This window comes from Erythrolamprus reginae, chromosome Z (assembly GCF_031021105.1).
Source record: "Erythrolamprus reginae isolate rEryReg1 chromosome Z, rEryReg1.hap1, whole genome shotgun sequence".
Classification (NCBI taxonomy): domain Eukaryota; kingdom Metazoa; phylum Chordata; class Lepidosauria; order Squamata; family Dipsadidae; genus Erythrolamprus; species Erythrolamprus reginae.
Genome location: NC_091963.1, coordinates 32820440 through 32835044, shown reverse-complemented (window position 1 = coordinate 32835044; position 14605 = coordinate 32820440). Strand labels below are relative to the sequence as shown.

General features: G+C 38.8%; 1 protein-coding gene across 1 annotated transcript in view; it reads right to left on the bottom strand.

The window, feature by feature from the left end:
• KIAA1217 (KIAA1217 ortholog) overlaps window positions 1–12915 on the bottom strand; it is a 261561-nt gene extending 248646 nt beyond the window's left edge. Inside the window, exons 1-2 of the mRNA XM_070727205.1 lie at window positions 12805–12915; window positions 5856–6139 (exon numbers count right to left, since the gene is read on the bottom strand). Coding sequence (XP_070583306.1) covers window positions 5856–6139; window positions 12805–12874 — 354 coding nt within the window. The 5' untranslated portion in view covers window positions 12875–12915. The remainder of the gene's footprint in view (window positions 1–5855; window positions 6140–12804) is intronic.
• Between the last annotated feature and the right edge of the window lie 1690 nt (window positions 12916–14605).

Below are 14605 nucleotides of genomic sequence, written 5' to 3'. Positions count from 1 at the left end.
CAACTGGAAACTAAAACATACGAAGAGAGATTGCAGGAACTGGGCTAGTTTAGCAAAGAGAAGGACCAAGAGAGACATGATAACAGTGTTCCAATACCTAAGGGGCAACCACAGAGAGGAGGGGGGTCAGGCGGTTTTCCAAAGCACCTGAAGGCCTGACTAGGAATAACAGATGGAAGCTGACCAAAGAGAGATTCAACCTGGAAATAAGGAGGAACTTTCTGACAGTGAAAGAGATCAACCCATGGAACAGCTTGCCTGCAGAGATTGTGAGTGCTCCAACACTTGAGACTTTCAAGAGGAGATTGGACTGCCATTTGTCCAAAATGTTATAGAGACTCCTGCTTGAGCAGAGGATTGGACTAGATGACTAGATGCAACTCTAATAAAAAATTTTAAAAACTTTATCTTATAGGCAGAAACTTATAGATAGCCTTTTTCCTATAGCTCTTTGGACACATTACTGTAATCAGAAAGGGCATCTTCCGCCACATACACATTGCAAATTAATTTGAAAATTACAGTATCTATTACTGATCGTAATAATGTACATATAATCAAAGGGCATGTGTTAAAATTGATTTCCTTGCCTTCTGAGGAATTACTCTGCTCTAAAATTTACAAATTCATTAAGTATACAATTTCAAGCTAATTATGAGTATAAGATACAAACTGGATATATTATTACAAACTAATGCGTACAGATCTATTCAGAAATGAGCACCACTTACAATGGTGAAACATAATTCCTGAAAAACTCTGCAATTTTAATAAATTAGCAATGATGGCAATCTAAAAAAATAAACAACAAATACAATTTACTGCGTTCCTTCTGTAATCCACTGGGTTTGTAGAAATATCAAGTTAAATAATTCAAAGAGCGTCCCCACAGAGATTGGTTCAAAGCTTAGCTTGCAACTATCTTCTATGCTAAAGCAAAATATTTAAATGACTCAGGAAATATCTAATCTAAGAAAAAATATTTCTAAATTATCTTCAGTTCTCACCCTGCAGTAGCTCTGAATATACTGTAGTTTATTACACAAACAACAAGCACAACCAATAAAATATTAGTGGAAAAATCTGAGGCTTGGAAACTATTATGAAGAAAAGACAAAAACAGCAGAAAATATTTTCTTAAATTACGAAGAAATCAGAGGTTTTGAGAACAATTTTATATGCTAAATCCCAGCTACAGGGAAAGTGTTTATGAATTACTGATTTACAGGCAGAAGAAGAAGGGGGAAACCAACCACAGGACGTTCCTATGGGTTCAGACTCAAGTGAATGAGAGACAGATAATAGATGGTTAAATCCTCATTTCAGACAATTACAGAGATGAAGGGAGCAAGTGTCAGGGAATAAATATTAAGGAGAGGATCGGGTTAATTAATTAAGTAATTAATTCATCACATCTGGGTGTCAGTGGAGAAGAAGGGTGGAGTTTTCAATCTGCTATGAATTAATATGGAGGTGCCTTTCCACGGCTCTGAAAGTAAGCTTTGTTTTATGTGTTTTTAATTTCAGTTTTTATTACCCTGGGCTAATGCTGCCTAGCCATAAATTTTAAGATGAATGGAGGAATGCTTCGAGAATGTTTATGCTGTCCTTAACTACTAAAGACTGAGATAAAAGTGACTGCATACCGATGACGTAGTTTGTAACAGAAGGAAGTAAAATAAAGATGATGTTTTTGTTTTTATAAATGTCTGCATTCAGCAAGACTTTATTCCAATTAACAGAGGCCTTAGCCGGAGACCAGAACAACAATCATTCATGTATCCATCGTTCAAAAATTGACTTACAACAGCCCTCGCAGTCACAACTACTGAAGCATTCTTAGAGTCACATTATCAATATTCAGGCACTTGGCAATTAGCATGTATTTACAAAAGATGCAACAATCTGTGGTGATATGATTGCCATTCGCAAGATTCCCAGTCAGCTTCCAATAAAGTCAACGAGGAAGCCAAATTTGCTTAACAATCACTTAACTCACTTAGTGACTATTTGACAACTCTGGCAAAACTGTTGGAAAATCAGGCACTACTCATTTAACAACTGCTTTGCTTAGCAATCGAAATTCTGGTCTCAGTTGTGACCATTAAGTCAAGACCACCTATACACTGCTGAGTGAGGACTACCTGTACATCCGTGGTATCCATTCTGACTCATGTTTCACTTAATTTTATTATTGCTTTATTACCTGCTATAAATTAATATTTGATTTTTAGGAACCACAGGTTTTCTTCAGGATAATTTTATTGATAAAATATCAGGGCAGTGTGCCATTATTTTCTCCCTTCCCAGTATGGCAATGACAACCTTTGCAATTGTCATTAAAGCAATCATTCGTCTCTGCCATCTTCTTATATTGCAGTTGCCTGCTATTGGTGCCAGCTTGTTTAACTTAAGAGCAGTTGGGAATATATAGTCCTGTCATAAACTGACAGCACTTCAAAGTAATCTAGGCAGGAAATCAAAACATGAGACACTAATACTACCCTTATTGTAAGGTTACAATAGCAGAATTCTCCAAGTCTGAATACCCTTCCTCTATCCCCTACGTTTACTTTCCTGAGAACTAGGCAGAGTCTCTTCTGAGATGTTTACTTCATCCTCATCCATCCATTGGACTCAGATTTCTCTTATGAGAGCACTGTCCAGGCTGTGACTTTTCTTCCTATCTGCTAAAGTTATTCTCATAGCCCATTACATATCCTTCCCCAGTGACGGCGAACCTTTGTTTCCCTCAGGTGCCGAAAGACTGTGCGTGCGTGTTATCGCGCAAGCATGAGTGTCCATGCCCATAATTCAATGCCTGGGGAGGGCGAAAACAGCTGGAAATGGCCTGTTTCCCAACTTCTGATGGGCCCAGTAGGCTTTTGTTTCACCCTCCCCAGGTTCTGAAGTCTTCCCTGGAGCCTGGGGAGGGTAAAAATGTCCTCCTCCATCCCCTTGGAGGCTCTCTGGAAGTCACAAATGCCCTCCCAGAGCCTCTGTGCAAACCAAAAATCAGCTGGCCGGCACACACATGCACATTAGAGCTGAACTAGGGCAACAGCTCGCATGCCAGCAGATATGGCTCCGCGTGCCACCTGTGGCACCCGTGCCATAGGTTTGCCATCACTGTCCTACCGCTTTCCAAGGGCATCCCTTTTTCAAAGATTTAAGGACACTGGGATTTAGGGGAGTATTTTTATTATACAGTACTTAGGTTTTTTTAATTAAAAAGACATGGGAATATAGCAAAGCTCAGCATCAATTTATATTCTAATCCTTATTTTAAATAATGCTTCTGAGCCCCCCTCCCATCTTTGGAATTAAGACTTGAAAACAAACACTAATAATATGAAGTGGTAAAAAGGGGTGTGGAAATGGTAATGGTAATATCTATGTCTGGAACATTGTTTTCCTTAAGGTGTTGGCTCTGTCTTGTAGAAACAAAAGCAACAACAACAATAAATTAGACAAATATTCTAACCTCCCCACCCAGAAAAACTCCTACAAACAGTTTCATATAATATCCTAGTCCCAAACCAATTTGTCTTACCATTTTGTTTCATTTTGAGTTATTATTTACTTACATTTTCAAATCCACCAAATTCACCATAAGTAAATCTAGCTACACAATTTCTTTTGGGACTAAGGACAATAGAATTGACCATAGACTAAGTACAGTTGCCCATTCACCCAATTCATATCCTATCCATCTGATCGTCTGAAATATTTCAGCAAATAGAACCTCCAGCCATTAAAAACTAAGTGAAATAAACATAATTTCAGTCCAAAGCATATACACCTGGATCAGATTATTAACTTTCTAGATTTTATTTGTGACATCAACCCCAATTGACTAGGTCTGGCGGCATGTATATTTCTATTTCCCACCAGAGGTGACAGGAATAAACAAGTCAGACAATTGTCCAGAGCTTGCACTTGAGACCCATTTCCCAAATTGTGGCGTTATTTCAGCAAATAACTTGGGAGATTACTATTGGCTTCCTCCCTTTAGCAAGACTGCCAGCTGCACCATCTATTTGTATAAATTTGATATAACCTATTTTTAGTTTGTGAACTCTTGATCATTTTTTCCAGAAAATCCAGATGGCATTATGTCATTATCCATTTTGGGCAATGAAGAAGAAAGTAAGGGAAATAAAAGAATCAGAGAGTAATCAAGCAACAAAATGCTCTAGATAGATATATCAATATTACTGACACTCAAAAGTTGCTAATAGATGAAAAAAAATCAATCTGTGAAGCCCTCCTGATATTCTTGATGAATGTTTCCAAGCTCTTTTCCCATCACACCTGTAGCAGTATCAGAAATTCGAGTAAATTAGATCCTAAAACTTAAATTCTCAATATGCATTTTATTTTACTCACTTCATCATATTTTTTACAAAATGAATGATACATATATTTCTATATTTCTAGCCAATAGACTGTATTTTAAAGTGCATTCATTAGGAAATGAATCTTTGATTCAATATGAATGCTTTTCTACTTGGCTATTCCACTATTTATTTTTAGTAACATTGTTCATAAGCGACACATTCTACATGCCAAAGCATTTGTGGGATCAGCTATGGAAATTTCCCTTAGCTTTGCATTCTTCTGAAAGGTTGAATAATAGAAAGAGCAGAACCTAGCAACAATTGACAATTTAGCAATCCTTTGCATGATCTGAAACCATCATATTTTTAAATTTGAGCTGCTTAAGAACCTCAGTTCTAATCAGTTATAATCATATACAGTATGATTCAGTTATAATCATATACAGTAAATTCCAGTTATCACAGGTAAAATCATTTCATATAAAAACAGAGCTACAAATTCTAATTGATTGCTCAATTAACTATAAACAATTCTTCTGGGTCCTGCTCTGAGAATATGCCTTTTTTTTACATGCATTCATAGAGAATTTCCTATGCACAAATTGGCATCAGTTCAATGAATGCATCTTCATCAAAGCAAATAGAAAATGCCCACAAAAATAGCAAAATTTCTATCATTTTAAAAAGATATTGCATGTTAGCATACTGAACAGTCGCTAATGTCACCAGGCTTAATTAAAAACAGATGTAATTTAGCTTCCTGACAGGTTATCTTCTAAGACTAATTTGAATACCTACAAAGCAGTTGGAACTACAATTCCCAGAATCCTTAGAAATGATTTTTATTTTATTGGTTATTATTAGAGCTAAATCCCACCTTTACTTTATACCAGTAATGGCGAACCTTTTTTCCCTTGGGTGCTGAAAGTGTGTATGCACGTGCTAACATTTATGTGTGTGACTCCTCCATTGCCTAACTCCTGTGCATGTATGCACACATACCCCACTGCAGGTGCACATCACTTTGGGCCCACTAGGCCTCACTGAAGCCTCCGGAAAGCAAAAATGTCTCCCCTGTCCCCCATGGTCCTCTGGAGACCAGAAACGGCCCATTTCCTAACTTCCGGTGGGCCTAGTAGGCCCACTTTTCCCCCTCCCAAGCTCCAGAAGCAAAAATGCCCCCCATGCCCCCTCAGAGGCCAAAAACACTCCCCTAGAGCCTCCTTGCAAGCCCTGTACTTCCAAAATGGCATCCAAAATGGGCTGCATGTAGACTTCTGGGAAGGGGGATATGGGCAGAGCCAGCTGAAAATCAGCTGGTCAGTGAATGTCCACATGCTGGAGCTGAACTTGGGCAACGGCTTGTGTGCCCGCAGATATGGTTCTGCATGCCATAGGTTCACCATCATGGCTTTAGGGCCACGTACATACTGCCTGAGGCACTATAGTGAACGTGTATTTTGAGATAAAGCTGCCCACCATTTTAGACTTAAACTATGTATTTTATTTCTATACCTGATCTCTCAGTCTTTCTTGGTGGCCCATGATTGCAGATGCATGATGGGGATATTTCTGTTTCAGATGCTCCAGAAATGCTTCTCTTTTTTTGTCCATATCAGAAGGTTGCATTCCCAAAATTTCTTGGGAACTCCGAGGGCCACCTACAGTATGTCTTCGAGGAATATGGCGACCCACCTTGGAATGGGTAGATTGCCTATTTGCAGAAGTAATGAATTCTTTAGGCCACAGACAATCTGTATCATCTAATGAAGCTCCGTGCACATTTCTTTTTCCCAGATCTGTGAATAAAAAAACAAAGAAACCAAGAAATTGTTAATGCAATATCTTAAACACCACGTTGTTGAATGGCATTATATTATCCAGTTTTTAAAAATACATTTCAGACAATATTGCTTCAATTCAAGAACAAGATTTATTACTTCGGGAAAATAACACTATAAAGATATATGCCATGAGCAATATAAAATAATACAAAAGGCCACGTAGAATATGGTTCATTGTGAAAATTCTACCCTCTAAAGTAAGATGAAAAATAACTTTCTTCTTTAAGCTTTAAAATCAGAACATTTTTTAAAAAGGATTTTTGTCCATCATAACACTGCACTATTATTTAATAATGGGGCTAGTTCTGGTTTTCCTTACAATCTTGATTGGTATTTTTTTTCCAAAAGTGGAATTGAAATCTTTAATCTTTCTTCAGTGTATTTTTGATGTGTTCTGAAACTTCCGCGAAGTAATGAGAAAAGCACTTCTCCTTTTTGTGTATCCAGTTCTTCCCACTCCCAATTTTCAGACTACAGCCTTGGTTTTAAATTTCATGGATCTTGCTTGGATGTCATGTCTCCCTGAGACAGCAGACTGGAAAATATAGTGTCACTTTTTCAATAAACCATTATTTTGAGAAATGAAATAAAAGCAAGTCTATGTAATAGGAAAAGAAATAAGTGGGGGATGGAGGAAAGCAAGAACATTTAAACTTTAATGCTTGTGCATTATGGACAACCCTGGAATGAACACTGCAATAGTATAGACATTAAAATTAACTTATCTGCAGGTAACAGAGTAGAGGAGTAGTAAAGGCATTAGGTTAGAAAATGGGGAACTTGTGAGTTTCAATTCTATCTTAAGCAAAATCCAACTGGATGGATGAACCTGCGTGAATCACTTTTTCTCAACCCTAGGAAGGAGGCAATGGCAGATCAGTTCTGAAAAATCCTAACAAAAGCACTGCAGAAACTTGTCTGTGTAGTCTCTGAGAATCAGAAGCCAACAAAAAGAATAGGGGGAACAAATCTGCAGATAACTGAGTGACTAAACTCTTGGGTCCCTAAGAAAAATGAAAGTTAAAGAAATGAATTGTGGAGAGTAAATTGAAGAATATAGTCCTTTAAAAAAGTTTCCCAATTTTGATTATAACTTTATTTGCTATGCATTACCTATTTTAAATTCCCTTTTTCAATTACAAACATAGGAACATAGAAGACTGACGGCAGAAAAAGACCTCATGGTCCATCTAGTCTGCCCTTATACTATTTCCTGTATTTTATCTTACAATGGATATATGTTTATCCCAGGCATGTTTAAATTCAGTTACTGTGGATTTACCAACCACATCTGCTGGAAGTTTGTTCCAATGATCTACTATTCTTTCAGTAAAATAATATTTTCTCACGTTGCTTTTGATCTTTCCCCCAACTAACTTCAGATTGTGTCTCCTTGTTCTTGTGTTCACTTTCCTATTAAAAACACTTCCCTCCTGAACCTTATTTAACCCTTTAACATATTTAAATGTTTCGATCATGTCCCCACTTTCCCTTCTGTCCTCCAGTCCAGACTATACAAATTTAGTTCATTAAGTCTTTCCTAATAAGTTTTAAGCTTAAGACCTTCCACCATTTTTGTAGCACGTCTTTGGACCCGTTCAATTTTATCAATATCTTTTTGTAGGTGAGGTCTCCAGGACTGAACACAGTATTCCAAATGTGGTCTCACAACTGGATCACAATCTCCCTTTTCCTGCTTGTTATACCTCTAGCTATGCAGCCAAGCATCCTACTTGCTTTTCCTACCGGCCGACCACACTGGTCACCCATTTTGAGACTGTCAGAAATCACTACCCCTAAATCCTTCTCTTCTGAATTAACACATTGTGTAGCATTTCAACTTTTATATTTACTTGAAAGTAAACCTCTTGTCTCAATTTGAATAGTTTTAGTATTTAAGATCAAATACAGTATTTAACCCAAACTGTTGGGTCAATATGCTGACTTTGTACACCACTTAGAGGGCTGCAAAGCACTGTGAAGTGGCATATAAGTCTTATTGGGGCCACATAAACTTGGTACCTTCCTAATTCATTTTCCAGATTGCTTAGTCCAATGATGGCGAACCTTTTTTCCCTTGGGTGCCGAAAGTGCATGTGCACACGCTATTGCGCAGGTACAAATGCCCATACCCATAATTCAATTCCCACGGAGGGCGAATACAGCTTCCCCTGCCCCGCAGAAGACCTCTGGAGGTCGGAAATTACCTGTTTCCCAACTTCTGATGAGCCCAGTAGGCTTGTGTTTCACCCTCCCTAGGCTCCAAAGGCTTCCCTGGAGCCAGAGGAGGGTAAAAAAATACCCCCATGCCCCCCCCCAGAGGCTCTCTGGAAGCCAAAAACACCCTTCCAGAGCCTGTGTGAGCCAAAAATCAGCTGGCCAGCACACCCATGCACGTTGGAGCTGAGCTAGAGAACGGGTCATGCGCTAGTAGATATGGCTCCATGTGCCACTTGTGGCACCCGTGCAATAGGTTCGCCATCACTTAGTCTATGCTGAACTGGGAAACACTGAGAGATGAACCCATACCTCAAGAAAAAGAACTGGTTGGGAAAAACTGTCTTAGTAGTATCTGAGTTTAGCCAGGAGCTTGCCCAAAGTCATTTGCTGAGTTTGTAGCAATGGAGAGATCTGAACTGATGAACTATTGAATAGAGTTTAGTTACTCACCTACTTCATCACAGCAATTCTATGAATCTTCTCTCTATGATTTGCTCCTATAGAAATCATTAGCTCCACTGCCAGCAGCCTCTGTGAAATGCTAATCTTCATGTTCTCCATATATGGTAATTTGCATACACTTTGGATTTCTCTATTTTAGTATTAAATATTTACATTAACAGAAGCATCCCCAAGAAGTTTCTACGCTGTCCCCTAGATTGTTGTTGCATAAGATAGGGAATGTTTTTCTCTACAACCCAGGAAATTCATCCATAAACAACAGCTGCTGGGATTACTGTACCTACTTCTTTACTGTTACCCAGCCTACATAACTCCCAAAGTTATCTCTATCAGCTGGCTTTTGCACTGTTCTGTAGAGTGTATTTACCTTCCACCGTGACAATTATGTCTTATCATTTCAGATGTCAAGGCATGGATTGCCAACTCCAATTATTTCTAACATGCCCCATCAGAGCAGGAAGACAAGCCATGGTTTTATCAGTAGCCATTCAGAGCCAATCAAACAGCTTGTTTGATTCTGCTGTTGCTGCTTCCTGGGATTAGGATGGGAGAATTGTGAACTTTTAACTACGGACTTTTAATGTTCTATCCCCCTCCCCAACACACACAGTACTTGATTTGGGATGGAGCAAACCCAGGTTCTTTCCTACTAGATATTGGAACAGCTCCCTATCTTGATATATCATTTTTTAAATTATTATTTTGGGAATAGTTTTGATATCCAAGGTATAGTTCGTTTACATGCTTCTAAATAAAGACAAAGCTAGAAGCTGGTGCTTTGCTTTACAGCCCTCCATCCCTCCTGTGTGTGTGTGTGTTGTGTAAATAAAATCAGAATATACAGGAAGTCTAAAGGATATCAATAGCAACTACTCTGAATAGCCAACCTTAAGTCTAGCAGCTACCCTATATAGCAGTGTTTCCCAACCTTGGCAACTTGAAGATATTTGGAGTTCAACTTCCAGAATTCCCCAGCCAGCGAATGCTGGCTGAGGAATTCTGGGAGTTGAAGTCCAAATATCTTCAAGCTGCCAAGGTTGGGAAACACTGCTTTATAAGATGAAGTCTTTTTGCCATGTTGGTATTTCAGGGCACGATGGATGACAAAGATACCCACATTGCAATGTACAGCATCTAGTACAATAGAGGAGACTGGACTTGTACTACAGACAATGCAATAGGGGTACATTATGCACGTTGCGCATTATGCAGCTATGGCAGAGCAGGTGGGCGCAGCTCATTAATTCCCATGGTTCTGGGTAATGCTGTTTGCAGAAAGAAGGACAGCTGAGCTCCTAGGTTTGCTCCCCATCATGGCTGATGGTGAATATACAAGGCAGATATAGTCAAACGGTAACTCTCAGGCAGAGAAGAGCTACCAAAATTTTTACTACCACACTATGGGCGTGGCTAATGCAGGATGCCCTGCATTTTCTTTCAACATATTTCAATGCAAATTGGGTGCTCTGGGGTGGAGCTCCATTTTCGCTACCCCACTGCGTTGTTCCCCCCCCCAATCCGAGCAGTAGCCCACACCTGCTCCCAGGGAACAATGCAACTATGTGCTTAGACATAGCTTTTTCCAGCTTCTATTTGCTTCTTTATGACTTAGAAGAAAATGCTTGAGAAAAGAGACACACTTTTTTTTTTCTAAAAGTGAATAATGAAAACCTCTGAGTCAACTCCTAATTCTGCTGGAGTCATTTTGTCTGCCACTATCAATGACCTGCACAAATACAGGAAGTCTCATTCATTTTCAGCTTCTGTGCATGTGTGCATCAATTAGATCAAATACTTCCCAAAATTATTCAGCCTTGCAATTTTATAAAGCAGTAGACCAAGAAAATATGACATTGATATGATTATGCAAATGTAAAGGCATTATTTATGCTGCTATGATGGTCTTGAAGATTCAATTCTCTTCCATTTTAGGAATAAAAAATCTGATTGTTTTGAGATTATTTTTCAACACAGTTATATTCAACTCTATTGCATAGTGCAATAGTTTTATACCTCTTTTTCATTATCTTGGAAATTCTTTGAGCTATATCTGAAAAGATAGCCAATTTCTAAAATATCAAATTTAGTGCCTTGCCAGACAATAGATTTAAGCAGAAGTTTGTTTACTACTGTATCCATGAAGGTAAGTAGATGAGAAACAAGTATGTAATTTACGATATATCTTCTTTATTTACTTTGAAGGTCGATATACCTTACTCCATAAACTAGCAATTGTTCTCTCAGTTCATTTTTAATCAAGTTGAAAATCTTGCTTCTAAGTATAGTAGTAAAATGGTAGTAAGTTTCCACCCAGTGCTCCTATATCATCCAGCACAGTGTTTTGGAAACATTTATTCATAGTTTACATATAGCAGGGGCGAGCACCCTGTAGTATTTTGACTTTCAGGATGCCTTCAGGTTAATTTCCAAACAGCCCTGGCAGTGGTCAGTTCAAATTTCTGGAGATCTCGCCTCTCCTTAGCTGCCCATTGGATGGAAGGGGGGGGGAAGAGGGGTAGAGAGAGACAACAGACAGAGGTGACAAAAAGAAAGGGAGCAGCAATAAGATAGGAAGAAGAAAGGGTTACTCTATCCATTTCTGCCATAGGCCCTGCCCACTACTCCCACATGACCTCTGGCTGGATTTCCTAAAAGTAAATCCAATTATTAACAGAAAAGGGCAACCTACCAACATGGAGAATTGTGCTGCGTTCATATGATGCATAAAAATGACATATATCAATCATGTAAATAATTCCTACTATAAAATTTGAATTGCCAGAATTCCAAAAAATTTTAATACATACAGAGGCTCCATAGACCTTCCAAGATGGAAGGTATATATATACATACATATAACCAGTGGTTATATGTAACTATGAATATACCTACCTGTGTGAGTCTATACAGATGTGTTTGCATATGTCAATTGTGTACCAATTCAAATAAAATAAATCAGCAAGGAACAATTTTATTAAAACATTTTGTGCCAACCTTTCATCTTTGTGAATATGAATATATATATATATATCCTAGTCTCCCTTAATTTTCAAATTCAGCAAAAAAACCATGTGACATTTTATGCACATATAAGTAAAGAAAAATGTTAAAGGAACACTATATAAGCATAATAAAGCAGAGAAGCAGCCAAAGAAAAATAAAAAATTAACAGGCAACAGAACAGCCTGAAGTTTCAATAAACGAAAAATATCTAAGACCCCCCCACCTCACCCTGCAATACACTGGGAATCATTTCTAATATATATACCCACTTTAAAATGCACTTACATTTATTCAGCCAAACAAAAGTGTTTCATCTTCAGTGAAATCTCCCTAAGGGGAGATAATAAAATCTGCAGGGACCTGGAAAAATCTCAAATACAGAAACTGAATTTATATTCTAATTTCCCAAAATAATCTACGCAAAAGAAACATACCTTAGAAATTCCCATAAAGTAATGCATTTAGTCACGTGTTCTCCTACAGAAACATTTGATGCTAAAACGTAAAACATTGGATACCAAGTGAACACACGAAGTCTGACCTCACGACGTGAAAGCTGCTTTCACAATTTATGGCTACAGTCCAAGACAAACGCGCGTTCCATGCGGAGTAAGCTAAATTTTGAGCGATTTCACTGGACGCGAGAATACCAACGCCAATCTGCCACCTTCCCGGTCAGTAAAGGACAGGATTTCGATTTCCAATTAAAAATTAATAGAACCCTCTGATGGGAGACGAGCACCCGTTCCTCGCTTCGGATTACTTTGGGATTTCCAAAAACAGGATGTTATTTTGCTTTCCAGAAAGGTAGTTTCTTGCCCGAGACAAAAGGCATAGAAAACCGCAGATAAACTAAGCATCTGCTCGAGATACTCTTACGAAGATTAAAAAAAGCAGCCAACGAGAGAAAAGCTTCAGGCGGTTTAATTACTTACCCTTCCTCGGGTTGCTGCTTCTCGGACAGACCGAGAGCGGCTCCGATTTCGGGTTCTCAGCTTCCTCCATTACCGCTGCCTACACTTAAGCTCCTGCCCCAAACTTTCGATTCAGAGAGCTTAAAACTTTCAGCTGAAAAAAGCCACCCAACGGCCCTTCCCCCGGGCAGCAGAAAGTTCTTTTCGAAAGGCAATTACATTCCAATAAGCCCCCCGCCCAGATATCTAGTCGAGGTTCGCCTCAGCAAGCCAATGGGCAGCGGCGCTTTCAAAGGCGGCTGTTGGCTCCCGCCGCTATGGCTGAAATAGCCCCCCAGTCTTCTCTCTCTCTCTTTCTCCCTCCCTCCCTCTCCTTCTCTCGCGGAGGCCCTCAACAGGTGATGAGCTTGAATTTTTGTCTTCACTTTTGCTCACGGCAGCGTCCGGGAGGCAACTTTGTGACTCGTGGTGAGTCAGGGGGAGAATTTAACTTAAAACACAGTCGTGCTAATTATAAATCAATACTAGAATATGAAAACTCAGTTCCATATATAGCATGACTCCCAAATGTTCTAAGAACCTGAATTCCCTGATAATGGTACAATACTAGCTAATTATTATTAGGCTGTGCATAGGTGCATATAAAAAAGTAAAATACCTGGTCAGTTGAGACTGGAAAAGGGGGAAAAAAATGACCTTTTTTTTGGATAGAGCTTCTTCAGGAAAAAAAGCAAAAGACTACACAAAAGTATTTCCAACACAAAGATAGCAGCCTTGTTTGTTGGCAGTTCAATGAAGTTGCAATGAAGAATAAAAGAACCGAGACCGGTCAAAATATTTGCAAGTTCACTTGCAAGACGCATACAGTAGTGGAGTCATTTTTATCAAATTACAATGTGAAACATGATCATTGGTTGGAAAATGGAGGTGTGGCTCTAAATACCATACAGATTGAGCAAATGGGATGAAGAACCTGACTGAACACTTAAGCATCTCTTAAATCAAAGGTAAACAGAAGAAAACTATGCTTTCCACAGACTAAAATTAGTGCTTATTCTTGTTTCTCTTTTTCTTCACCCCTTCCCCAGCACAAGCTGACTAATTTCTCAAAGTAGTTAGAACTCATCATTAACAGAAGGCTGAACTTAAACCAATGGCTGTACATTGTCTCAAGAAACAATTGTTCGAGACTTGGGGGGGAAGCATCAAAAAGTCAAGTTAGCATGACTTGTATTTTGCAGCCACCATCTTGAATTTTCCAAGAATTTTCCCACGCTTTTATTCAGTCTGGAGTCTAAAGTCAGAACCCATCTAAAGTATGGCTTAACCGTTGAACTGGTCAAATGGACTATTTTTATCACTTTTATTCAAGACATTCAAGCTCTTCAATTAAAATATTCCAAAACTTGTCCCAAAGGTGTTTTTTCAAGAGGAAACTGAACTTTCTGGTCCAGAAAGTCTAGATACTTCTTGAAAAACCTCCTTTGAGACAACCATGACCTGGATAACTGAGAATCTCCATAGACATTTATCTCAAAACCTGTTTCAACATTTTCTGTTTCTAGTTCCGCTTATGGATCATTGACAGGGAGGCAGAGAGGAGGAAGAGAGAGAAAGAGAAAAAAACACATCAAATAGTCAGTCATAGTTTTGCTTTTCTAGCCTGTCGCTGCAATTTAAAATAAAGGATTTACTTAGCCTTGGTGTCACAGATCCAGTGCAGCTCTTGCTACATTCATTCATGCCAACTGAATACAGTCATTATGAGTCTTCTTCATTTCTCACTATGCTTCTTCCCCAAACATGGCCACATTCAGCTGGG